Below are 27743 nucleotides of genomic sequence, written 5' to 3'. Positions count from 1 at the left end.
TTAATATTTTCATATCAATAAATTTTAGATTTCTCTATTTCCATTTTTTCAATGATAAAGTAAAAATTTAATTAAAGTCTATAGAATCACAAATTAAATAGTTTATTTAATTTTAAGTAATATTAAAAAGTATATGAGAAGTTTAATCAAATTCTTTTTAAAAAATATAATTAGAATTTTTTGAGTTTCAACAGGGTCAACTGGTGTTGGACACATGTTAATGATGGGTTTTGATTTTTTACCAGATTTTATAGGATTTTTTTTATTAAAGTCAAACCAGATTATATATGGATTACCGGATTTACCGGTTTGACAATAATAATCTTTTTTCTTGACATTTCAATTACACATGAAATAAAAAAATACAAACTTATAATATATTATTAATAACAAAAAATTAATATTTTCATATCAATAAATTTTAGATTTCTCTATTTCCATTTTTTCAATGATAAAGTAAAAATTTAATTAAAGTCTATAGAATCACAAATTAAATAGTTTATTTAATTTTAAGTAATATTAAAAAGTATATGAGAAGTTTAATCAAATTCTTTTTAAAAAATATAATTAGAATTTTTTGAGTTTCAACAGGGTCAACTGGTGTTGGACACATGTTAATGATGGGTTTTGATTTTTTACCAGATTTTATAGGATTTTTTTTATTAAAGTCAAACCAGATTATATATGGATTACCGGATTTACCGGTTTGACAATAATAATCTTTTTTCTTGACATTTCAATTACATATTAAAAGTTTTCTTTGTAAAATTAATGTTCAAATTTTTTATACTATCAGTTTTAATAGTTTGGTTTCAAATGTCTATAATAACAGCAATAACATTATTTGTAGAAATGATCCACAAAAATATATATGTGCTTTGACCGAAAAACAGAAATGAATAAAGTCTTATAACCTACTATTTAGCATAAACAAAAAAAAAACAAAAGCACATTTTTTTTAGCATCTCCTCATTTGGCAAACTATCTATTCTATTAACTTTTTAAATTTTGTTTTAACTAATAAAAACATATAGCTTTATACAAATTTAATAGAAAAAAATATATCTTTCACGCATTTATTTCTTTGCTAAAAAAAAATTATAATAAAAAATATATCCGCCCTTTGAAGGACAGGTTAGAATCTATTTATGTTTTAAAGTTAGTACAATCTAATTTTGTGTTCAAGATAGCTATATCCATTCATAAGCATATATACAAAAAAAATCACAAAGCTTCATAACAGAATTTAAGCCCAATATATTGCAAAATAGTTTTATAATTAATGTTTTTTAAAATTTTCGTTTTCAATTAAAATTTTTGTTTGTTGGGCTTTAGATTAAGACCGGTTCTAAATGTTATTTAACTTATTTTTGCGTATAACACACGAATAATACAAAAAGCATCGTTATTTAGCGTACAACACACAGTTAGTTAAAAAGCGCGAGATTAACATCAATGTTATTAAAACTGAAGTATTTAAGAATTGTTTGAAAACATGGATAACAGTATTAAAAATGAGTATAATACTGTTTGGAAACATGGATAACAATATATTAAAAAAAAAAGAATTAATGGTCTTACGTTATCAAGAAAAATTGGAAGTCCATTATATTACGAGAAACTATCTATCTGGACCAGCTTTAAAATATACGAAAATGACTCAATCTAATTACCTAAAAACCTCTCTTGTCTAAAATAATCATAAAACAAAGTTTAAAATTTATATACATATTTAAAATCAAAATAATAATTTAAAATTGATTTATATAAAAAAAATGATATATTCAAAAACATACATATATTCAAAAATTAATATTTACTAAAATATTTTCTAATAACCGTTATAAAAAAAAAATTCAATATATATAAGAAAAATACAACACAAAACCCAATTTCAAACACCAACTTAAATTATGGGTTTTATATTTCATAGTAAGTTTAAAAATATAAAATATGTGATTATTTATAAGATGGTACGTATAAAATTCTATTAATTATATGATTACTTATACGATGGTACGTATAAAATACGATAATTATATAATGACACATATATAATATATAATAGTGACATGAAAAATAAATAGCAACATAATCTTAGCTAATCCAATAGATATCACAATGAATCACTCTGAATAAATTGTGATGATGATGATGATGATGATGATGAAAACTTAGTAACAAGAATTTATACAGTAGGATATTATTACACACAGAAAGGTATCTAATATACGATTTATTTCCTCAAAACAAAAATCATATACCTTTTATGTATAGGAAGGAAGCCATTGGTGTAAACGTATACCATTTTGGTGCAACCATGCTCTCTTGTTGATTACGTGTCTATCATTTGCAAAGAAAAACCCATTCAAAACTTCAATCTCGTTATCTCTAATCCTCTTCGCTAAGCCTCAAGTTTTCAATAACACTCCCTTCTAATCCATTATATCTTCTACCTTATCCAACAAATCTCTCTTCATAGCTCAACAACGTTTCTCTTAGATTTCTCCTCTTGTTCCTTGAATCCTAATCTTCTGTTCATATCCGTCTGTGTGTAGCTGTGACTTTAGTGACACCACTAAACGGAAAAGAATCGGAAATATCAATTTTAGGGCAAACATGGCTTTTTGCTTGTGTTTCGGACTGAGACCAAAACGTAATAAGGTGGTTCAGAAACTGAAGATGGAACCCGTTTCTGTTCAGGAATCCATACGTGACCAACCATCATCGTCTTCTGGTTACATCTCACTTCCTATGTTCCTTTCTTCATTCTTTGTTATTTACACTCCTACAATGTATGAATGATATTATAAATCTCAAACAAGGGTTTGTGTGTTTCTAGGTCAAAACATTGTTTATTTGGTTTTATCGAAGTGTCTTTAATCCACTTGTTCCTAGTGTAACATGTGATACATACTCTCATCGTGTGTGTAGCCAATCCAGCAACGTCTTCATCAGATCCTGAAGCACTGCTACCGCCACCGCAGGAAATCAAAAATTTCTCATACCTACAACTCGCCACCGCAACAAACAACTTCAGCCTGGATGCTAGGATCGGACAAGGTGGATTCGGCGATGTATACAAAGGAAAGTTAGAGATTGACGGACAGGTAACAGTAGTCTTTGATCAATCAAATCACAAACAATCTCTTGAACTGCTCTTGTTGTTGTCGTTGTGAAAAAACTATATGATGTCTCTAACGAGCGGATAATCTTTTTTGTGTGTGTGGCTATGTTGTTGGTCTACAGTTAAAGGATGTGGCTGTTAAGATGCTTGGTCGGAGTAGTATACAAGGAAACAGAGAGTTTATTGTGGAAGTCCTAATGCTTTCGATTTTGCGCAACAAAAACCTCGTGAAACTGTATGGTTATTGCTGTGAAGGCGATCAAAGAAGCCTCGTCTATGAATATATGCCTCTTGGATCTGTAGAAGATAACATCCACAGTAAAAAAAAAAAAAAAACTATACTCCATTCTCAAGAAACTTATTAAACTATCAAATTTATAATACAGTTTTCTTTGTTTTTCAGATATCAGATCTGTTCAAGAGGTTTTAGATTTGAGCACTAGGATGAAGATAGCTTTAGGAGCAGCTAAAGGGTTAGCGTATCTTCACAACGAATCACAACCTATTGTGATCTATAGAGATATGAAAACTGCAAACATACTGCTAGACCATGGGTTTGAACCGAAGCTCTCTGACTTTGGGCTTGCAAAGATTGGTCCGAATGAAGGCATGTCTCATGTCACTACTAGAGTTATGGGAACGCTAGGGTACTGTGCACCCGAGTACGCGGCTACTGGGAAACTGACGCTGAAGTCTGATATTTATAGCTTTGGAGTTGTGTTGTTGGAGCTTATCACTGGACGCAAACCTATTGGGGACTCAACCATGGGTGCAGAACGTTTGCTTGTTAGATGGGTAACGCTCTAAATATGATTTTACGTATATATTGACCGGGAATAGCCATGTGGAACATTAGTTTGGAATTCCGAAATTTTAAAAAAGTCAATATATAATATATATATTTATAAATAGCTAGCCTATAATTTGTTTAAAAAATAGTTTTTATTAAAGTTATTGTCTATGGTCCTTAAAATTTTGGGACCGGTGCCGGTTTTGATCAAGAACGTTTTATCGATGTTGCTTCTTTCATACGCAACCAAATGATCTTATGATGACTCTTTGTTGGTGCTTTACAGGCACTGCCATATTTCAGGAGCCTAAACATAAGAAGGATTGCAGATCCGAGGTTAGCAATACAAGGTGATCCGTACTTGGAAGAAGCTGTGAGAAGAGCCGTTCAGCTGGCGTATATGTGTCTGAGAGATCAGGCAAAAGCTAGGCCAACAATCAGAGAAATAGTGGAGGCCTTGGAGGTCTTGGTTGAGTACATAGCGAGGAAGAAAGTTGAAGGGTCACCTGTTAATGAAGAAGATGGAGGTTTGGAGAGACGAAGAGATGTTGCTGATGCTAAGAGATGGGCTAAGGATTTCAGAGATGAACAGAGAAAAAGCAAAGCGGTACCAAAACGGACTCGTTTTTAAATTATGTATACTTTCTTTGCTTAATTTTTTTGTTTGTCAACTGCTATATACCTAAACCGAATTTTGGTTGGTACAAATGTTATTTTTTCTTGGTTTACCGATATGCAAAACTCCATGCTTCTTAAGACTTTGGTTCTTTGATTATTTAAAAATGGGTAATATCGGCCGGCTTGATCGGTTATATATGTTGATGATTATAATTGTTGGTGTTTGGCAATAACAAGAAACACTTCTTGTCCATTATTTCGTGACGTTTCAAATTTAGAAAAATGAAAAACTTATTTGTTTTTCTTCTAGTATTTACAGTTGTGGATAGTTAAATAAAAGATTTTTTAAAAAGAAAATCTGTGGTGTAAATCGCTTAACAATGTTAAAAAAAAAAACCAAACACCCACATCTAAATATTCATGGATATATGCACTTACAATACAACCGCTATATTTGAACTTTGAACCAATGAGTCTAAAAAATTGCATACTTGTTTCTTTTTTTTATCAACGATACTCTTAATAGCCCAAAACGATGAGCTATTAGTTTACAAATGGCATCAAAGTCCAATGCCCTAAATGGTGTATAAACTATAAAATGAAACTCAAGGAGGAAAGATATCGACTAACTAGACAAAATCACGTAAACCCTACATGTACTTCAAGGGGTTTATGGAAATGAATCTAATCGATAGTCTCTGATCTTTGAATTCCACTTTGATTACTACTCCTCCTCTCTCAGAAATTACTTTTACATTTGTATTTTTGACACTCCTATTTATATTTCGTCAAACTGTAAAACAAATCTTGTACTTGTGTTTTATTTTTAAAACTAGGTTAAGAAACATTATATATAAAAATTATTTTATGTATTATATGTTTTAAATATTATAAAATAATAAATATATATTAAATAATTAAAAAATCTGTAACTATTGCATATACAATTAAATCGGTGCGAACATACAAATATATTTGGTTAATCCAAACAATATTTTTTTATTTGATAGAGTATATAATTAACTTTAAATGATATTAACATATATAGTATATTTTTAATATTAATATCTATTAAATGATTTTTTCTATTCATATGATTTTTTGATCATTTGTATCTTTTGTATCAAAAATTTTAAATTACTGATAGTAAAATTTTCATTGCGGGATTAATAGTTTTAGTAATTTATATTTTTTTTTAAATTAAGTTGTGAATGTTTGGTCAAAGCTTTTATCAAAAAAAATTGTTCAAAGTAAATTTCAAAATTTAAATATTTATGTATTTTATATGGTATATAGTTTAATTTAAAATGATATATATATCTTTTAATATTAATAATTAATTAAATTAGACTTTTTACTTATATGATTTTGTAAGCATTTGTATCTTGTCATAACAAAATTTTAAACTATGGATCACAAAATTTTAATGTGAGACTTTTAACAGTTTTTGTAATTTAAAGTCGTTTTTAAAAATTCAAAATATAATGTATACAAAAAATTCAATTTTTATTATATAGTTAATATGGTTGTTTAATTTATTTTAATAGTTTAAAATTAAACAAATATGATAGAAGTTACACTAATTTTTATCAAATATTTATTATTAAAATCATTAATTGTCATATATACTTTAGCCACATTAGACAATTCTGTAACTTTCATTTAAGGAAATAATAAAGAACATTAATAATGAATTTATGGTTAGTTTAATAAAAAACTTATTATATAATTAGATGTACCAACATATTTTTTTAAAGATATTAAAAATCATTATTGTGATAACACATGGGTATAAAAAGAAGTTGTAATGTTTTTTAATTAACATATAAGGAATATTAATAAGGTTAAATTTTATAATGGACACATTGTTTAGGCCCACTTGGGTGGGGGTATAATTCAGATTTCAAGGGTGAAAACAAATATTAATGTTTGTGCAGAAGCAAGAAGGTGAGTCCATCAAGTCGGTCGTTGAAACCCAAGAGAGAAAGTAGATCTCCGGCGATCGGCCGGCGCGTGAGCGTCCGTGCCGTCGCCAGGACCTTTGTTTCCAGTTGATTAATGATCGCATGTGTTCCTCCTCGCCGCTTCTCACCACCGATTGCCTTGTCGGAGCTCTGAAGTTTGGAGTAAAGACGCGTCGGTGTTGTGTTCCAGGGCGTGGAGGTTTCGGCTCTTTTGCGCAAGTGGCTGTGTTCCGAGCGATGGAGGCTCTCTCAGCTCCGTCGTCGTCGTTTTAGGTACCCGTCGTGGCTCCTGTTACGATAAAGGAGAACGGTCGGCTAAAGTTTCTGCGTCGCCATTCTCCTCGGTTGACGGCGGCTCTGTGTTGGTTTTATGTTCGGTTTTATTTACGGTTTCTCGTTCTGTGCCTTACGCTCGTACGGTTTGGTTCCGACGAGGTAGAGGCGCAGATGGAAAGGTTCCATGGTCGGTTGAGTTGAGAAGCTCTTCGACGGTTGTCTAAGATGGTTTCACGCGAAGTCTTCTTCTCGGTGTTGGCGGTGACTAGTGGTGGAGGAGATCTCCCAGATGCGATTGAATCTCTCCGACTAAGGAATCACCTGAGTCGAGACGTTTGCGGTGAAGAAGTGTTCGAGTGGTTGGTCTCTGGAGAGTTCTGGCGGTTCGGTCGGGGGCTCGGCGGAGACCTGCATGCAGCGGCAGATCTTTTCGTTGCTAGGGTTTCAATGTTTGGGCTTTGGGCCATTTTTCGGTTGTAGGCCTTTTGTACGGTCAGGGGCTCGGCCCGTTTTATTAATAAAATCATTGGGAAAAAAAAAAAAAAAAAGAAGGTGAGTCCATCATAACCCATAAGTATATGCATAGGTTGGCTGTCATCATTTTTTGTTTTCCACTTTTTTGTCTCTCGAGATTTTCAAAGTAAAAACATTCTTTTAATTTTTAACTTTCATAAATAGTAATATATCTATTTTTCAAATCGAACAAAAGTTTTGTGAAAAAGTTTTGCTGACTTTTTCTCTACTTATTCTCCGTAGAAAGATATAATAAAACGACAGTCATAATTTCTAGTCTATAGAATTGATTACACTAAGAGACACTTTTTAACTTTCTATTACACCTAGAGACACTTCTTACATGTAACACATTTTGTTGTGGGCCAGCAACAGATTGTGGACAATTTTGCCCTTAATGAAAAGGACAGTTGTGGATGAGTGATTTGTGGACGAGTGATGTGTGGTTAGGTGATTTGTGGACGGGTGATGTGTGGATGAGTGATGAGTAATGTGTGGATATGTGATGTTAATGTGTTTATAGTAGATAAGTGGACAACAATACGTGGACATGGACTCATGTTACTAAAATTATACCGTAAAACGTGGACACGAACTCTGTTATCTTCAATACAAACACTTGGCTTCTTCAGCTCAATTGATAAATTATCTGCAGTTAAACTTCAATCAAGATGAGAAAGAGATGATATTGTGAGTATGAGCGGAGAGAAAAATCGAAGAAGTGTTTACCTTTTGTCGGAGAATAATAGATTTTGTATGTCAGAGATTTCTGATCTAAGGAATTTGCGCTTTGTTATGATGTGGATGGATGTAATTTTGATTAGAATTGAATTTAGATCCCGAGATGATGGATAGAATAGAATAAATACTGTACATGTCCACAACTAATTTATAATTATGTTAAGATATTCATGTCCACAACTAATTTATAATTCTGTTATCCACGCTTTCGTGTCCACGTCCACATTTTGTTTACGCATTAATATATATAATATATATATGAACATGGATCTTAAAATATAGAGAATTTTATATATAGTTTATTATGACAATTATTTTTGTTTAATATATTTTAGAACTTGAGATAAAAATAAATAAATATATAAAATAGAATAAGAAAAATAATAAAATGAAATAAGAAGAGGAGAGAGATTCTCTTTTGTTTAGGGTCATAAGAGTATTTTTGACAAAAGAAAGTGTGTCTCAAGTGATAAGTGTCTTGTAGTGTAATTTGAATGTGAGAAAGTGTCTCATTGTAAAAAATTCTTGTTTGTTTTTATATATAAAACGGAAAAAAGGAGAAGTAAAAAAAAAGTGCGGGGGAGGGAACCCACCAACTCTAAAAAAATAAAATAAAAGAGAGACCTTCTTTTATCGCTGGCTTACTCGTGACCTTGTCGGCTTTCTTCGCCGGAGTCTACCTTCCCTTTTGTTTTTTTTTTTTTACTTTAGAAAAAAATAGAAATTGAGGATTGAGGGGTTGAGGATTGAGGAGAGAGATGTATGTAGTGCCTCCGCCTCCGCGATCCGAATCGGGATCCAACTCTGATTTACGGGTTTACCAAACTTGGAAAGGCAGCAATGTGAGACCCCTTTTGTTTTTATTTATTTTCCTCATATCTCTATGTTGTTATTGAGCTTACTAGCTTAATCACTCGCTTAGTTGCTTTGTTTGTTACTAGGACTCGGATTAGCTTGTCCCCTCCTAATTCAAAATTGGAACTTTGTTTATTATTCGTGTTGTTACTTTTTTTAAGCAAAGAAGTGTTTTTTCGAGGATCCTAGGTTTTGATGTCGTTTTCAATGGTGGCGTAAGGTTTAGAACTGAAGTGATGACCCTATTGAATGGTTTTAGAACTAACACTAAAAAGTTTAAAGCTTTTTTTTTTTTAATGTAATTACCCTTATTTATGGGGCATTTTAGTTTAATTTGATTAGTGTTAGCTTCAATGTGTTACATAGGTAGGTTGATTGTATAACTGATGTCTATTTATAGCAGTTTTACTGGAAATCACTTTCTCTTTTTTTGCTTCACTGAATACTTGACACACCTATTTCATTTTCGATATTAGAATCATACCATAAACTCGTTAATCCCTGGCTTCTTCTCTTGTTATAGATAGTAAACACTACCTCTAGTGGTAGTACATGGGTCCTGTGTGATAAAACTCAAGTCGTCAGTCACTGGTAGTTTGATTCTTCCTCCAGTTTTTTTATGAAACTTCACATTTTTGTTTTCTCCGTTTTTTTCAGAAATTCTTTCTTCAGGGAAGATTTGTATTCGGACCAGACGTGAGATCACTGGCCCTGACGATATGTCTCATCGCTGTCCCCGTCACAATCTTCTGCATCTTTGTAGCCAGGAAGCTAATGGACGACTTCTCTGATAACTGGGGAGTATCCATAGTATCTGTCGCCGTCGTCTTCACCATTTATGTAAGTACAACTTTTCCTCTTTTTGCATTGCAGATGTTGTAATGATAAAATCATGCACATCTTTTTCCTTCAGGATTTGATTCTTCTGCTGCTTACATCCGGAAGAGATCCAGGAATCATCCCTAGAAACGCTCATCCTCCAGAGCCTGAACCCCTTGACAGCAGCAACGTGGATGCAGGAGCTGGCCAGACTCCTCAGCTGAGACTCCCTCGCATTAAGGAAGTAGAGGTTGATGGGGTTACGTTTAAGGTCAAGTACTGTGACACTTGCATGCTCTATAGGCCTCCTCGCTGTTCCCACTGCTCTATTTGCAACAACTGCGTTGAAAAGTTCGACCATCACTGCCCTTGGGTTGGCCAATGTATTGGACGAGTAAGTCAAAAATCCAAACTTGAAGACTATTCTCATAAAAACTATCTCATGTTCTGGTGGTTGTTGCAGAGGAACTACAGATTCTTCTTCATGTTTGTCTTCTCCACGACCCTTCTCTGTATATATGTGTTTGCCTTCTGCTGGGTCTATATAAGGAAGATCACGGAGTCAGAGCATATAACCATTTTGAAGGCAATGCTCAAAACTCCTGCCTCTATTGTATTGATAATCTACACATTCATATCGATGTGGTTCGTTGGTGGCTTGACAGCTTTCCATCTATATCTCATCAGCACAAACCAGGTAACATTGCTACCAATCCAATCCTCATCCTCCTTGGAGTCGTTGTAACCTTTGAAAGCCCTTTGTTCTTGCAGACTACATATGAGAATTTCAGATACAGATACGACCGGAGAAGCAACCCACACAACAAGGGAGTGGTTAACAACTTCAAAGAAACATTTTGCTCTGCAATCCCTCCTTCAAAGAACGACTTCAGAGCCATGGTTCATCGTGAACCTCCATTGCCTCCAAGATCTGTAGCAGGCGGGGGTTTCATGAGTCCAAACATGGGTAAAGCCAGTGATGACATTGAAATGGGAAGGAAGGCTGTTTGGGCTGACATGGGTTCAGCAATGTCAGAACATGGTGGTGATGGCAAAGATGGTAACAACGAAAGGCTACATGTTAAGGACGGTGAGTTAGGAGAGCTTTCACCAGACGTTAGGACGACTGTTGATGAACAGAGTGATAGGCCGAGTATGCACCCAAGGCGCTCAAGCTGGGGAAGGAAAAGTGGAAGCTGGGATATGTCGCCAGAAGTTATGGCCTTAGCAGCGAGAGTGGGAGGAGAACACAACCAGAACGGTGGAGGAAGCAGCAGCGGAAGTGGTTTAATGACTGAGAACAGGCCTACATAGTTCAGATACTAGATTTAGGCACGGAAGGAAGACAGAACAAAGCTGAACATTTGTTGGATTATTCAGCTTAAAATCAGTTTTATGCAGGCTTGTGGTTTGTTGAGGCAAAAGAACTAAGCAATGTTCTTAATGTGAAAAGTGTTTTTGTGTTGTTGGGTTTGTTGTGGTAAGCAAAAAGGTTGAATTGGTGTGTTGTATTACTTGTGTGTATGAGTGAGCTTCTTTATTGTTCAGACTGATCTTTGTTTAGTTGTGTTCATCATTTAACCTGAGACATGTTTTACAGTAAAACGAACAAAACCAGTTTCTCTGTTATCTTATCAATAAGAAGCTGGAACTGAATTATCAAGACATGTGGACCAGAAGACAGAACCATTTAGAATCCTGGAGTTAATGCGTAAGAACCCTAATGCAGTAATGCTCATCCTAATTATAAGATAAGGTTACAGAAGAAGAGTGTTTTGAGGTCTCTGCTGAGTCAAAGATAGTCAAGAAAATGTCCAAATCAATAATTAAAGCCTTGAATTATCCGAAGATAGCATTTTGGAAATCATCTTACAAATATATGGAAATCACTGTGCAGTTTAAAAAAGACCTTGAAAATGAAAAATCTAAGCTTTTAACACAAACACCAGATCATAAATACAAGATCTTTCAAGAGAGTCAATAAGATTTTCCTCAGTGTTACATACAGAGACATATATGTACATATATATATATATATATATATATATATATAATAACATGGAGTCGTGGACCATAGTTCAACTGAAATGTCACTATTATCATTAAGTAGCCTCTGCTCCTCTTTATTACGAACCTTACTAACCACCATGTGATAGAACTCTAAAAAAACTCTTAAACGATTCTTTTCATTTTTAAAATTCACAAACACCAGAGACCATAAAAGCTTTTTTCTCATTCAAACACTCGTTAAACCAAAAAAAAAACTTACAATGTCAATTTAACAAGTTGGTCCATTACATAATAGAGACAAACTCTTTGGTTCATTACTCCATTTATAAAGAGACACCAAATCTTAAATACCAATTTAAGCAGGTGGGTTTGATTTAGAGTTGTCTACTACTCTTTCCTCTTCTTCTCAACCTCTCACACAGGCAGCAAAAGATATGTATAAGAATCAGTTGCAAGAGCTAGCACAGAGAAGCTGTTTCAGCCTCCCATCATATACCTGCACAAGAGAAGGACCAGATCATGCTCCAAGATTCAAAGCTACTGTAAACTTCAACGGTGAAATATTTGAAAGCCCCACTCATTGTTCCACTCTCAGACAAGCTGAGCATTCAGCTGCTGAAGTTGCTCTCAGTGCTCTCTCTTCAAAGGGTCCTTCAAAGTCTCTAACCGCTAGAGTTCTTGTAAGCCTTTCCTCTCACTTCCACCATCTTTCTTTATGTTATTTTTTTCAAAGTCTCATGATGTTTTTGTACCCTTTTGTTCTCTAAGGATGAGACTGGGATCTACAAGAATCTGCTTCAAGAGACGGCGCATAGAGCTGGTCTTGATCTACCGGTTTACACAAGTGTGAGATCAGGACCTGGTCATGTTCCGACGTTCTCCTGCACTGTGGAGCTTGCTGGAATGAGATTTAATGGAGAATCAGCAAAGACTAAGAAGCAAGCTGAGAAGAACGCTGCTATTGCAGCTTGGTTCTCCTTGAGAAAAAGTGAGCTAATATTACCTCCAAAATTAAAACTTTTTAAATCCATTTGTTAGTGTCCATCATTTCACACTTTTGTGTTACACAGTGCCAACAAGCTTGGACTCTGAAAGAGGTGAAGAGAAAGAAAGAGAGGTAGTTGCAAGAGTCCTCTCAAGATTTAGACCCAAAGAAGTTAGAAGAAGAGAACAACATCACTCAAGGAGAAGAGCAATCCGACAAGACACAAGAGACATGTTGTGTGAGAAGCTCAGATTGATTAATCCATACACCAATGAAGCTTCATCATCAGTGAAACACCACCAAACACTACTACCACCGAGACTCTGGCCTTCAACAACAAATCTCCAACAACAATCCAAAGTCAAATCCTTGCTAGAGAAGTCTCAAGAACATGCAGGGCTAAAACAGAGGAGCCCAGATGATGCAAAGCCAGAGATGATAATAAAGTCGTTTCCTTTATCATCATCAATGGAGAGAAGAAACTGTTACAGTAAACTTCTACCCTTCCCGGAGACGTTCGCCGGAGGTTTTGGGTTAAATCATCAGAAACTTGCTCCAGCTGTTCATATGAGATCAGTGATTCCAGTTTGTTCAGCTCCTCCACCTAAACCACCATCTCCGTTCAATGAATCCAACACATCCCTTAGTTCTTGCTCTGCTCCAAGCTCTTTGGGAACTGAAGGGCAAGAGAAGAAGTCTCTGATCGAACTTGAGTTGGAATCAAAATCAGATCGAACCCATGACTAAAGGTCGTATCTTTAGATAAACCCATGTTAAGGATTTGATCATAGATTAGTGAAAGGTGATAAATCGAGTTATGGGTTTGTGTATGTTCGTCGTGTTCCTTAGACTTTTTTTTTTTTTGAAAATTTAACGGCCTGACATCAATTCAATGCTCTGGATTGTATTGCACGTAGAACAAAAAAAGAAAGAGAAAGAGGGAGAGAATCAGAGAGGGAAAGAGGAGCAATAAATGTAGAAGAAGAAGATGAAAGGAGAAAACAGTTAATGGCATTTGTTTTCGCCATTAATGCGCCGATTGCTCTGCTTCTTCTTCCCTCTCTCTCTCATTCATGGCTCTGTTTTAACTTAATCTGTTTTTGTCGTTTTAAAAAATACAAGTAAACGGCTACGTAGCAGTAATTATCGACCGGTTTGATTCTTGTTTCTAATCCCGGTTTATACGAACATGTACTGCTCTGTTTTTAATTATCTGAATCATTTGATTCAATTGGCTGTGTTATATAATAAGTATCTGAATCAGACTTTTATAGGAATTTAGAGTCGGAAAAATGATAATATATGTTAATTTTAATTTAAAACAAAACAACGATGCTCTGATAATTAACAAACGTTGAATGTTAATTAACTTTGATTTTAGGATGTTTTGTTCTAGCATTTAAGAGATTTGAGTTTTTCTTTCCTTGTTTATTTTATTTTTATAATCTAGGTAATCCAGACACTCCAGAGGAAATCCGACTAGCGCCTAAGTACACCTCCGCAGAAGACATCTTGAAGGACCGTCTTTTTTACACCATTTTAATCGACGGTGGCCAGCGAGATTCTAAAACGAATGATAATATCATAAAAGATTCCCAAAACGAAACCTTGCAAGAAGATATATGCGACATAACATAATGACGGGATGAGGTAGCTCACTTGGTAAGGATCCTGTGGACCAATTGTCATGCTCACGGGTTCGACGCCAGGCGGAGACGAACTGCCCATTCTATCACCAAATGCGGTACTGGGTGTTGGGCCTTGTCCCCAGCCCAGGTAAAGCCCTTCCGGGTGAAGTGGACCGCTGCCTAACCGGGCCCAGGGGAATGATCCACGTAAGTGGGGAATCCCTAGATTAAAAAAAAAAAAAAAAAAAAAAAAAACATAATAACAAAACGCAATACTCCTCATTTACGTATTAGAACGGTACTTGCTAGATTTCCAACATTATTCTTGCCCAAGCTCCTTAGAGCAAACACTCTTGATAAACAACATTCCTCATCGTCTTTGTATTCCACCTCTTCAAAGGCGTAGACTGTTTTGGTAGTCACATATTTGCTTGATTCCGTTGCCTTGGTTCTCAATATGTTAATTGATCTCGTAATTGTCTTAGTTAATTTAAGGTGTTTGCTTTTATATATATATATATATATATATATCTTATTATATATAAAATGAGGTTTGCTCTCTTGCTAGAGAGTCATGATGCCACATAGAAAAATCACTGTTTGACAAGACGACATGTGTCCAATGAATGAAACTCTACGTTTCATTTAATCTAGGATTGTTTTATGGGCTTCTAATACATAATCTTCTTGTCCAATCAATAATTGTGTCTTCATCTTCTCGGGAAAGTTAGCCACAGATGTGGCCGTCGTACTGATCCGATTTCTCCCACCGACATGGAGGTCCCGATGAGTACGATTATCACTTTCCAATCTCTGGTGAAAGCTGTGGTCGTCCGTGTCGATACACTTGCAGCTCTTCTCACATGCCTTCAGAGACGACACCCGTTACGAAACGCTACCGGATTCAATCATTGTCATTAAAGTTCTAATTTAAATCTCATCTCCTAGCTTCTCTTTCCATGATTTCCATTCAATTATCAGTGAATCTGCAACTATAAATATGTCAGTTTCTTCCCGTAGAAATTCATTATTTCATTCTTCTCCATTGTTAATTTAGACATGTTTTTAAAGAGAGACTTGAACAGTTGGTTAGCGAAGAACATGCCAGTGTCTTTTATTCTTTTTTTCTGTATCAGATATCAAAGATCATAACTTTTTAGGTCAGATTACTTTGACTTTGCAATTAGACTTATGTTGGTTGAAACGAACTTTATTCATGGTTCTGGATCGTTACTTCCTTTTTTATATGAAGTAGATACTTGTAAGATATTCAGATTACCATGAGATTACATAATATACTATGTTTTATTGTATTTCCATGTTTTGTTTGTAACTCACGAACGGCTGCAACATAGGAGGCATTGTGATGTGAAGATGGTGGACTCATCAAAGACATAAGGTAAGAGCAGTTGAAGATTTCATTTTCTTGATTATCCAAGTTATTATATAGGCCTTTCGTACATTATCAAGTTTTGTGTTGTTTGAAAATTTGTTAATTTCTGGCGGCTTAGCCAGTCTTGATGAGTTTTATGTTCTGGGCAATGACAAACTAATTCTTAATCAAGTTTTCTGCAGTGAGTACGTATGTGTAATGCTTAGTTGAAAATTTTGTTTCATTTGTGTTATTTATTCTGAATTAACAGTCATGAGAAGAAACATATGAAGCAGTTTCTCATCAAGGAATGTCGACGTTGCTTTGGCACCTCACCAAAAAGAGCTAATGAGCTTTTGAGAAACATGGCGAGAGTAGAGATACCAATAATAATAGTAAGCACCCTACTCTGAAATCACAATTGCAGACGTATGTAGTGACTGAAACAATAGTGCCTCCAAATGTTTTATTACAACCTCAGATGGGTAATGAGTTCAATATCACCATCCACATCAGCAACATCAATGGTTTATCCATATCTGGTTTTTGAGATGCAACAACTGGTTACTGGTGTCTCCAGTGTCTATGATTATGAAAGGATTTTGCACTACAGAACAAGCCTATGGGAGCACCAACAAGGGGTCCTCAATGAGATGTCGTAGAGAAGTATCTTAACTTGGATACATAAGAGGCTGATGAAGTAACATATAATCTGTCAGTACATTGAGGAGCTAGGAAATATGGTTAGAATGAAGGAGAAGGCATAAACAAACTTTCATGCTTAGTGTCTGTTTATTTGTTGCTTAGTATTACAAAATGCAATATCTATGTGATGAACAATCTTAGACTCATGAATTAGAGAAGAAGTTTTTAAGCGTAGAAGAATAAAACAAAGAACTTTGAAGGTTATAAAAAGATTTAATGATAAATTTTATTCAAAAGATTGCTATTATTATGTGCAATATATGAAAATTTGAGCGTGCTTTAATGATATATGTACATAGCAGAAGCTCTGCAGAATAATCAAAGATGAAATACGATGATTGGTAAAAGGAAAAAAAAATTGGTCAGAGAAAGATATGTTTTTCACCCAAAGAAAGATGCGTAAAAAGATTACTACAAGAATGAATGACATGAATAATATTATACAAATCTTAACACAAATAGAATAAATTAGATACTAGCACATACAAAACTGCGCTTTCGGAGCTGATAGGTGATTCCACTGTCAGAAGCTTTTTATCCAGCTTCGTTGTACCCAAATGAACGCATCTAATGTCATTCAATGCAAGAAAACGTCATTTATAACTCAAGCTGGTTATATGAACAAATACATAAACATAACAAGATATAGAAATATAAAAAAAAAAATTTTAGAGGAAACACATAATATAATTTGAGATTAGTGAAAAGTTTAGTCAACAGATAACATTAGATAAAACTTACATAAATATAATTTAAAAATACATCAGAAAAAATAGAGAAATCAATAAGATCTATAAGAGGAAAATTCATTTACAATATTAGTTTTCTGATATTTCATCAAACCTAAGCCAAGGGGAAAAAAGTGAATCTAAATTTGTTTACACTAAGCTCAGAATAAGAAACATTAACAAAAAACTATGATGAAAACCACAATAAAAATTAATAAATAATCAGAACAGTAATTTTACAAATATCAGTTGAAAAAGTAAAATAACAAAATATCATAAGTAAAATATAAAAAATAAGTGAATATATGTCATATAACTAGAGTTTTGTGAAACTTTAGTCAACAAATAATAATTTAATGAAAAAATATAATCGAAATATATATATATAAAAACATTAAAATATATTAAAAACTATAAGAACAAAAGGAAAAAATCCATTTACAATATTATTATTTTTAACGTTTGATCAAACTCCTACAAAAAAAGAAAGAAATATCACATATATTTTTTTGTGGTTACCAAGCTTAACTTTAGGGAAAGTAGCATAAATGATGGAGTAGCACAATCAATAACTGATACATAAGCAAAATAAAATAAAGTTATGTTTATAAACCAATTTTTTCAAGTGACTAAGTTGCAGAGACATAAATCACAGATTGGGTTGCAACTCAAACAATCAAAATCTGAGATTAAATGTTTGGAGCAGAGACAAAGGATCAAACATCATGATGAAGAAAAAAGGTTGTTGGGCTCGAGCAAAGAAAGCCTAACTTGAGTTGGAATCAGGCGATCAAAATCTATGATCCAAGAATCCAAAGATTCAAACAAGGTAATAGATATTCAACAAGCAAAATTGGTGGATGAGTGACACTGACAGAAGCATTGCTTAAGTATAAATTCGAGAATTCAAAAAATATGGTTGAAGTTCTGGAAAAAATCGAAAAATATAGTAGATGAATACAAAGAATTGGTGGTAAAGCTGTAAAGGCAAATATAAACATTCCATTATTATCATTATATTTTTGAAAAGATTATACAAAGTTACACAATGTAAAATGCTTGCTCATGAATCCACAAAATAAATAGAACAATAATTATAGTATTAGCTTATTTAAATTATGTCAAAGTGAACCTGCATCTAATTTATTGAAAATGTACATTATACTAGGCATATGCATATGAAATTCAGAAATTTCACATGTCTAGATAAAATATACATTACACTCCAATTTATCCGATAAAAATTTTACACATTAATTTCCATAAAATAAATAGAAAATAATTATATGTATTTAATATTAGTTTATTTTAATTATGTCAAAAATGAATTGATGTTCATAAATAACCAAACAGTTTTATATATCTCTGGAAAAAAAAAAACTGAACCAGAATCAGAGAAAATCCTCAAATAATTTTAGTATTATAATTACCAAATATATTTAAAACACTACTTATAAACTGATTACCTAAAAAAATGAATTACCAGAATATTGTTTTTCCCAAATGTTTTTTAAAATTACCTGAAAGAACTGAATTGTCTAAATAATTTATATCCAAAATATTTAAATTTACCCGAATTACCTGATATTTAATTTAAACAACTAAAACTTATTTAATACCTGAAAAATCTGAAATTATACCAAACACCATAAATGAATTGGAACCAATATTTTAGTGGATATTAGTCCATTCCTGAAATTTTTGTAAACCGAACTAAAACCGATACATATTTTAAAAATAACCAAATGGTTCACATATCTCCAGAAGCAAAAAAAAATGAAAAAAAAACAGACCAAACCGAAAACTGAATATGTACCCAAATATTCAAAGTATTGTTTATATACTTAAAAGTACTAATTATACTTATTTTTAAAATTACCAAATAATTTTTAAAACATTACTTATAAACTGACTTACCTGGAAAAACTAATTACCGAATAATTCTATCCATTTTAAAAAAAATATTATATGAATTACCCGAAAGTGCCGAATTATCCAAATAATTTATATCCAAAATAATTAGATTTACATGAATTAACCGTTATTAAATCCCAAATAACTAAACACTGATTTTATCTGATTTCCAAATTATCGAAAAAAACAGAACAAACAAGAACTGAATTGAAACCAAAATTTTACCGGATGTTATTCGGTTTCTAACATTTTTACACAAAGTGAACCGGAAACGAACCAAATTTTAATAAATAACCAAACAGTTCATATATTTCTAGAGTCAAAAAACTAAAAAGTTCCCGGACTGAATCGAAATCTAACAATCCATTCCTAAGCAAAACCGTTAATTCTAAAGTTAGTAATGACTAAATGTAAAGATCTCAAAAATTCAAGTTTACTTATTGACTGGAGTGAAGGTTTGTTTCATCACTAACAAATACTAAATACACTCAACAACACATTGATAAAAAAAACACAAAAATATATAAACCAGTCACCTACTCCTATGTACCACACTAACAGTACCAACAAAATCCACTTAAAAATATTACGACAAAACAACATCACTTTAACAAAATCATACACAACAACAAATACAAATATCCCCCATGAATTTGTTTGTGCGAGATATTTTCAAATCCACTTCATTTCAATGTATTTCTTTTGCAAATCGTAATATAAAACTTACGCAATAAAAATAGACAATAATATAAGTATGTACATTGCACGTAAATCATATCTCGCGCGTAGCGCAGACCGACCCTAGTATAATCATGTAATCACTTTTGTTAATAATAATCATCAAAAGTCATTCAGATCCTATAGCATTTACAAACGCAAAACGCATCACAACACACCAAACGCTAGCTCTTTGATAGAGAATGACTCAATTCCTGGTGATCGTTGAATCCAGATGCAGTATGGAAGATGAAGAATTGACGGCCATGCATGAGCCTTAAAAACAATTATAGGATTTCTAAGGTGCAAATTCTAACATTCTTCAGTTCGATATTATATAGTTTCAGTTTTGAATCCAATTGATTATTTAACCATCTCTTACATTTAAATTAGTGTTTTACTAAATCCAGGACTGGCTAATTAGTGGGGACAAACGCTACAATCGTCATGGGTCCAAGTCCGGGTCCCTGTATATTAATAGTAAAGAGTTCAATATTTTTTTATAAATCCATATTCTTATACAAAAAAATATAATAAATAAAATTAGAAAAGTTCAAAAATATTTTTTATGTTATAGTTTTATTTTCATAACAAAATATTATTTATTAAATTTTAAAAAATATTATAAACAGTAAATGAATATAAATTGAGAAATGGTCTTAGATAACCCTATACCAATTTTTTCTTTCCATTCTAGACTTTTAAGCCCAAAATAAAAAAAAATGTTTCATTTAATATGGACATTTACCATTTTACCACTTTCTTTCTCTAATACATTTTTTTCTCTGAAAATTGAAAATCACGAAATCGACAACGACAACTTGACCTCATCTCCGGCGTCGATCATCTCGGCCGTCATTATCTCTGGCGTCGATCATCTCGGCTGTTATTATCTCCAGCGTCGATCATCTCGTTCGTCATCATCTCTGGCGCCGCTCATCTCCATCGCCTTCATCACCACTTTAATCATCTCCGCCTCCAGTCCGTAATCGAGTTAAGCGTGTTTGCTATTTGCGTGAAAAGTCAATTCTGAAAATGTCTCTCAAACTAGTAGACTACGAGTCCCTCAAAGGAGACGTGAAAAAATGTCGGTATGCAATCAGAGGTTCTCTCTTGATCAGAAAGCTTCTTCTTTTTCAGGGTTTTCTAAAGTCAAAAGGGTGTTGTTATCTTTACAGTTCCTAATCTATTCTCTGTGATTTTCATCACTTTCTCTCATTGTTTATATCACTGCTTTTCTCGTGAACACATGTAAGCAAATTGGTTTGGTCTGCTAGAAGGATCCTTAAAGTGGTATTGTTAAAGTGCAGATTTTTCAATACTACACTCTCTAAACCTGTTTTGAAATTAGCAAATTTAATAGATTCATTGTTGGGTTTGTGGATATCGAAGTATATTCTTTCAGGTGAGAATCGGGTCAATTCCGGTTCCGTCTCAATTCTGGTAAGGGGGAGTTCCGATCAACTTTTGGTCCTACCGGAAACAAGCTGCAGAGGAAACTACCATAGATGAAACCGAAGAAGAAGAAGAAGAACATGAAGTCAAAATATGAAAAAAACGAAGAAGCTAGATACTCCGACTTCACCAACTACAACACTTAAGCAAAGGAAAACCCAAAAAAAGGAAGAAGCTTTTTGTTGCTCAGGCTCGCTCTCAAGGAATAACAGTGAGTAGAATTGTTGATGCAGAAGCTTCTTTATTGGTTAAGACACAGGGTTAATGACATGTAAGGGCAATGGTGATCATTAGCCCCATAAACTAGACTAGTCAGTGTCTTAGTGAAGCTAACTTAAGAGAGATATTGTGATTCTGTTGTGACGAGAGATTGGTTCTTTTTAGAGACAAAGTGTATCAGCAGAATATATACAAAGACGAGAGACCGGCCCTCATCAGCTCCAAGAAAGTAATCATTTTCTTTGTGATCATTATTACTCTATGGAACAAATGTGAGATCAAGACTTTGTCTTTAGAATATTTTGATGGATACCTTAGATAACATATATGCCTTATAATAGTATCACATTAAGATTTTCTTAATAAAATTCCTGAAAATGCTTCAAGACAGCTGAAACTTCTGATACTCTCAAAACTTCATTGATGTTTCTACACTAACTGATGTAGTTTTATACATCGTTTAGACTTTGCTAGATAGAAATACACTAATATATATTTCTGGAAGCCCATCCAAAAATTTACAAATGCTTTCCAACATCTATAAAAAAAAATTTTGGTTTTGTGAAGTCATCCAGAAAATGTAAAGTGCTCTTGTGGGAGTTTGTTGTGGATAAGAACATGACTACATCGTTTATTAATTTAGAAGAAGATCTTCAATATGAAGATTTGCTGAAGATGGTTTCTGAAGATTTTTTTATTCAAGTGGAAGACATAACCTTGAGCTATGGGATTTCTTCGGAGTTGAAAAGCACAATTGAAGATGTTTCCCCAATTTCCATTGGAAACACTCGCCAACTAAGAAGTTTTATCGGCAAGATTAGAATATTTAAAGGAATTTGTCGGTTGTGTATAAAGGTTTGTTGCTTTATATCAACAAATATCAACAAAGCACTATTCTAGATAGCTTTCCTAATTATGTACTAAACCTTCCAAAAAACCTTGAATCCTGCAAGTTCTTCATGATTCAGCTAGATCTAACAAGCAAACTAGAGATACATGTGCTTCTCCAGTTCCTTTGAATTTTATTCCAAATTTTGGTTCTACTGTGCAGAGAGAACAATAGGTACATTGTTTCAAATCTCTTTCTGTGTTTGTATGATTTTCTTCTTTCTTATACTATTCATGATAGCCTTCCTAATCTTGTATTAATCCTTCCTAAACAACTTAAATTTTGCGACTCTTCCTTGCCAAGGCATCTCTGCAGTTCCTCTTAATCCTATTCTGGATTTTAGTCATGTCCATATTGGACTTTCACCAACCACGAGAGAAGATGACGCTATTAAGGTGAATAGCTATTTTAAGAGCAAGGGAGAGTTAATGTTTAGGATGAAGAAATGGGCTTTTAGAGTGGAAGTTTGAGTACAAGACTGTCTAGTCTAACAAGTCAAGAGTTGTATTGCGGTGTGTTGGTGACAATTGCTCGTGGAGAATGCGTGCCACTAAGTTGTCTTGTTCAGATTTTTTTTTGTGGTTAAGAAATATGTGCATGAGCATACATGTGATACAACAGAATGCGAACCACAGACAAGCATCTGCAAAGACAGGTACTCGGTTGAGCTATTGGAGAGGCAGGTGTCTCATTCGTTGCCTCTGTTTCCATCTGCAAAAAAAAAAAACACGAATGAGATCATGAACACGTACAAAAGTTTCCAAAAATTATTTGAAAACACCAAGTTTTAGCATGTACTTGTTGCGTCTGATTTGGAGTAAAACTGGAGTCTCAGTACTCGGTTGAGCTATTGGAGAGGCATGTGTCTCATTTGTTGCCTATGTTCTCATCTACAAAAAATATCATGAAGGGGATCATGAACAAGTATAAAATCTTTCAAAATTACATGTCTTTACCTTTTTATTGTTTGGCGAAATGATCACAATCAAAGGCTCTGTAGCATCCTACAAAAACATGTTCATAATGCTATAGGCTCTGTAGTATCCTGGAAAAACATGTTTATAATGATATAAATAACAATAGTTTTTCTTCCAAAATGCATTCAACTATAATTTAAGAATAAATCTTACCTCATCGTTAAGATTTTCTTCTGCTTGATTCGGCTGAGAAGGCGTCTCATCCGATGGCTCTCTCTATCTTATGAAAAAAAATGGGTCTCAATCTGTGTCTCAGCCTATATGAAAAAAGGAAATTGTAAGAGTTAGTTAAATAGAAAAATATTATAAAAACATTTTAAATATTTTTTCTTACCAAAGAATTCTGATTTTCATCGAGAATTAGTGAAATTAGTGAAGAGATTGGAGGGGAATGTGTGTTATACACACCCTGTTTATCATCCTGTAATAATAATAAAATAAAAGAGGTAATTATGAGAAGTTTCTACAATTAAATAAAATGAAACATACTTCTGCAACAATCAGGAAGGCGATCTTGCAAAAGCTACCTAAATAAATTGAAAATTCCAAAAGTAAAAACAAGCATACTTCTTGTGTCACATTAGGTGGAAGAACTTGAGTTCTAGTCTGTGTCTGAGCCTATAAAACAAAAGAAAACTATAAGAGATTTATGTAAATAAATAACAAGCCATTTTTACTAAAGATATTTTCATACATCAGCATTCTGATTTTTATCAAGAATTGGTGTAGACATTGTAGGGGCAAGTGTTATCCAAAGCTTGTGTTTTTTCCTATAAAAAGAAATAAATTTTTTTTTTAAGTTATAGTTAAGAAAGAGTTTCTACATTTATATATTAAACAGACTTGTGTTTACCTTTTCATTGTTTGCTGATATGATCTCAGTCAAAGGCTTTGTAGTATCTTGGAAAAACATATTCATAATGATATAGATACCAATAGTTCTTCTTCCAAAATACATTCAACTATAATTTAAGAATAGATTGGACCTCATCATCAAGATTTTCTTCTGCTTGATTCGGCTTGGATGGCGTTTCATATGACGGCTCTGACTCATTATGCAAAAATCAGGAAGGAGATCATGAATACGTACAAAAGTTTCCTACAATTACTTGAAAACTCCAAGATTTTGAGCATGTACCTGATGCGTCTGATTTGGAATAAAAACTAGAGTCTCAGTACTCGGTTGACCTATTGGAGAGGCAGGTGTCTCATTTGTTGCGTCTGTTCCCATCTGCAAAAAAATCAGGAAGGAGGTCATGAACACGTACAAAAGCTTCCAAAAAATACTTGAAAACTCCAAGATTTTGAGCATGTATCTGCTGCATCTGATTTAGAGTAAAAAATGGAGTCTCAGTACTCGGTTGAGCTATTGGAGAGGCATGTGTCTCATTTGTTGCCTATGTTCTCATCTGCAAAAACAAATCAGGAAGGGGATCATGAACACATACAAAAGCTTCCAAAAATTACTTGTGTTTACCTTTTTATTGTTTGGCGAAATGATCACAGTCAAAGGCTTTGTAGCATCTTGGAAAAACATGTTCATAATGATATAAGTACTAATATTTTCATTTTATTGTTTGAATGTTGGTTTATTGACAATCTTTCTTTTGGCTCTGAACCAGTAGGGTACTTCAGCCCAGGCAGTGCTAGTTTGAGAGGTAATGAATCTTCCATCTTGTTACTGTCATGTGTATTCAAATTTGTTACCATCGGATTTTCGGGAAAGCTTTCCTGAAACTACACAAATCATTCCTGAAATTTTAAAAACACTACACAGTTTCACAAGCAAAACAACAAGAGACTAACAATGTCATAAGAACATTCACGAGTCTACCAAAGATATCAACATGCGTAAGCAGAACAAGACACCAAGCAAAAAGTTTTTCAAATTTGTTAACATCGGATTTTCGGGAAAGCTTTCCTGAAACTACCCAAATCCCTCCTGAAATTTAAAAAACACTACACAGTTTCACAAGCACAAGCAAACATGCGTAAACCAAACAACTAAAAATACCACACATCTGGTTCTCGAAAATAGCATCTGATGTAACTCAACTGTGTCTATCAAACAACAGAATCGAAGGTACCAAACATTACCTCAAAACCTTGTGTTCCCAAAACTAAGCAACCTTTGATTTGAGCTCCAACAACTTCCAAGCCCCTTTCCCTTGCTGGACAACAAATGCAACATAGCTTTCTCTTTACCATAACAACTTCTCGGGTAATGGTGTTTCTCTTCAGCTACAAACAGTACCAAACAGTTTAATGAGGCACATTACACTTGTGAATAACGAGAACAAGAAAAAGCTATAATTTTCATGTGTATTCTTAACAAGAAAAAAATACAACTTTTAGAGGAACAAGATAACTAATACATCGACACACACATGTTTGAAACAATATCATATCACGCAATTAGACTAAAAAAAAATTGAATCTGAGAGAAATAAATCATTGGTCAAAAATAACTAGGAACATCAAAGATTCAAAATGGCTTACCAAACAGCAAGGTCATGAACTCATCTTCTACGGTAAGCCAAATTCTATAAATGAAGCTTAGTGAGATTCCTTCTTTGTAATTCTGATTAAGTTATCTCTGTTGGATTTGAACAACAAAACAAGCTCAAATCTATTGTCTGAAGAACAAAAAAAGCAAAACCCCTAATTTTCTCAATTCAAAACCACTAAAAAGAGAAAATTCTCAAATTTTCAATCAAAACCCCTGATTTCGATTTTGAAGAGAAAACATTCAGAACTTACATCTATAGATTCCTATTTTGATTGTAAAGACTGTGACGTGGTGGTTCGGCGTGATTTGTCTCCGGCGTATCGATGGCGGACGTCATAACCATCAAGCGAGAGAACGTTGGCGAGCGAGAGAACGTTGGCGAGCGAGAGAAGACGAGTCTTTTTTCCGTTTCTTTTTTATTTGTTTGGTATATTATTAACTGAGGGTATTAAAATCTTTTGAACAGTTAATGAAGGCTATTTAAGTGATCTTTTATTTCAGAATCTATTTTTGAGACAATACTTAAAAATAGTCTATTTACGAGAATTGTCCATATAAAATTTAAAAAGTAAAAAAACTTCTCTAAGATCCGTAACACTGTTAAGCCGACTTTGACTAAATCTAATGATCCAAACCTGATACTCTAGAACCATCATCTCCAGTTAGCTCAGTTAGAGGATCAATTAGAGGACCAAGGAAATTCTAATTATCTTACCAAAAGCTGGCAGCATGCCACAACAAATCTCACAAAAAAACAAATGGTCTTGCCATTGACCTAAGTTTACAAAGAAATTTTCAAATCCAACTTCCATGAGTATGAGTAGTCCAAAAATTCTTAAGTCCTGATGGAGTCTCACCCATGAAACCCACAAAAAACCAGATGTCGTGAAGAGTAACCAGATAAGTCTAAGTCCAAGCATTTTGTTCCAGGGACTGAGTCATGATCAAGTCCTCCATACTCCTTAGAAGTGCAAACTGAATCCCATGAGACTTTAGCTCCCTTGGCACTCGTAAGGAAAATAGAAATCCATTACACATTTGCTCCAGTCTCGTCAGTCCTCTTCTCTTCTTAGCCTTTCACATTTTGTTTCGCATTCATCTTTTTAATAAACGATATGTCTTTTTTTTCTAAACGATATAAATTTCATTTTTTTTATATTGTAACCAGTTGCACTATTACTTCTTTTATTTACATGTCTGAGGCCATCCATTCAAATATGGATGGCAGCACGTAACTCAGAACAGTCTCTTTCTATCTATCTCAAGCCCTAACCACTCCACTCAACTGGGTCAATACTCGATCAGTTACCCAACTAGATTGAGTTATCAGTCATTCGGTTAGATTAGTCTTAAGACTCTTAACTAAATCATTCACATTGTATTTTGTTTGTTTGTTTGTAACAAGCCGAATTATATAACCATGTTTAATTTTAAAAATAAACATCAAATTACCATTCATGCACGTCAAAACCTTAAAACTAGTGATGACTAATGAGCAAAGTAGCACACTGTTGAAAATCAGTTCAAAAAAAAAAAAAGTAGCACACTGTTCTTCAATTTTTGTTGTGTTCAGTCTATGAATTTAATTTGGCTGTTCAATACTTTGCTAAATTGAGATGATTTTTTTTGTTGTTCTCGCCAACAGCTTTTCTCAGAGTTTAATTAACTCGGGATATTTAATAATCCCAATTAAATACTAGTCCGATTCCAAAAGAAACAAATACTACCAATAATTACTTGTCAAAAAAAGACAATAGATGTTTGACCCATCCACTGTCAGTCAAACCCAAATAATGATAATCGCTTTCTTTCCCTGTCATCAATCTTTGACTTTTGACTCTTTCTCCCCACTCCCTCTTTTATCCGTTACGATCTCGCCACGTGTCGTTTCATCTCTCTCATATAACCACATAACAACAGATATCCGCCGTT

General features: G+C 33.6%; 3 protein-coding genes and 1 long non-coding RNA gene across 4 annotated transcripts; all 4 read left to right on the top strand.

Annotated features, from left to right (window-relative positions):
• The first annotated feature begins 2565 nt into the window (after positions 1-2565).
• Positions 2566-4580, top strand: LOC106319582 (serine/threonine-protein kinase CDG1-like). Its single transcript, XM_013757954.1, has 5 exons — positions 2566-2737; positions 2935-3110; positions 3250-3445; positions 3531-3922; positions 4204-4580. Exons 1-5 carry the CDS (start codon positions 2620-2622, stop codon positions 4546-4548), a joined length of 1227 nt encoding a protein of 408 aa, XP_013613408.1. The 5' UTR covers positions 2566-2619; the 3' UTR covers positions 4549-4580.
• A 4207-nt stretch (positions 4581-8787) lies between these two features.
• LOC106319598 (probable protein S-acyltransferase 7) lies at positions 8788-11289 on the top strand. The gene is made up of 5 exons (XM_013757982.1): positions 8788-8871; positions 9542-9724; positions 9798-10097; positions 10167-10400; positions 10475-11289. Exons 1-5 carry the CDS (start codon positions 8788-8790, stop codon positions 11015-11017), a joined length of 1344 nt encoding a protein of 447 aa, XP_013613436.1. The 3' UTR covers positions 11018-11289.
• A 591-nt stretch (positions 11290-11880) lies between these two features.
• On the top strand, positions 11881-13528 carry LOC106319553 (double-stranded RNA-binding protein 3-like). Its single transcript, XM_013757921.1, has 3 exons — positions 11881-12393; positions 12482-12701; positions 12784-13528. The coding sequence occupies exons 1-3, from the start codon at positions 12148-12150 to the stop codon at positions 13443-13445; spliced, it is 1128 nt and encodes a 375-aa protein (XP_013613375.1). The 5' UTR covers positions 11881-12147; the 3' UTR covers positions 13446-13528.
• Positions 13529-14897: 1369 nt separating this feature from the next.
• LOC106319559 lies at positions 14898-16616 on the top strand. Its single transcript, XR_001265504.1, has 3 exons — positions 14898-15725; positions 15970-16093; positions 16180-16616. It is a non-coding gene; the product is annotated as an uncharacterized LOC106319559 (long non-coding RNA).
• Positions 16617-27743: the final 11127 nt, after the last annotated feature.

This window comes from Brassica oleracea, unplaced genomic scaffold (assembly GCF_000695525.1).
Source record: "Brassica oleracea var. oleracea cultivar TO1000 unplaced genomic scaffold, BOL UnpScaffold00285, whole genome shotgun sequence".
Classification (NCBI taxonomy): domain Eukaryota; kingdom Viridiplantae; phylum Streptophyta; class Magnoliopsida; order Brassicales; family Brassicaceae; genus Brassica; species Brassica oleracea.
The sequence above is the reverse complement of the archived record's forward strand: the minus strand, read 5'-3'. Positions and strand labels throughout refer to the sequence as shown.

Bases quoted from the DNA above. Each gene is read 5' to 3' on its own strand.
- LOC106319582 (XM_013757954.1), top strand. From the start codon at position 2,620: ATGGCTTTTTGCTTGTGTTTCGGACTGAGACCAAAACGTAATAAGGTG. The intron at 2,738-2,934 runs GTTACATCTCAC...TCGTGTGTGTAG, and splicing joins CCAACCATCATCGTCTTCTG to CCAATCCAGCAACGTCTTCA. The intron at 3,111-3,249 runs GTAACAGTAGTC...GTTGGTCTACAG, and splicing joins AGTTAGAGATTGACGGACAG to TTAAAGGATGTGGCTGTTAA.
- LOC106319598 (XM_013757982.1), top strand. From the start codon at position 8,788: ATGTATGTAGTGCCTCCGCCTCCGCGATCCGAATCGGGATCCAACTCT. The intron at 10,098-10,166 runs GTAAGTCAAAAA...TGGTTGTTGCAG, and splicing joins TTGGCCAATGTATTGGACGA to AGGAACTACAGATTCTTCTT. The intron at 10,401-10,474 runs GTAACATTGCTA...TTGTTCTTGCAG, and splicing joins ATCTCATCAGCACAAACCAG to ACTACATATGAGAATTTCAG.
- LOC106319553 (XM_013757921.1), top strand. From the start codon at position 12,148: ATGTATAAGAATCAGTTGCAAGAGCTAGCACAGAGAAGCTGTTTCAGC. The intron at 12,394-12,481 runs GTAAGCCTTTCC...TTGTTCTCTAAG, and splicing joins CTCTAACCGCTAGAGTTCTT to GATGAGACTGGGATCTACAA. The intron at 12,702-12,783 runs GTGAGCTAATAT...TGTGTTACACAG, and splicing joins TTGGTTCTCCTTGAGAAAAA to TGCCAACAAGCTTGGACTCT.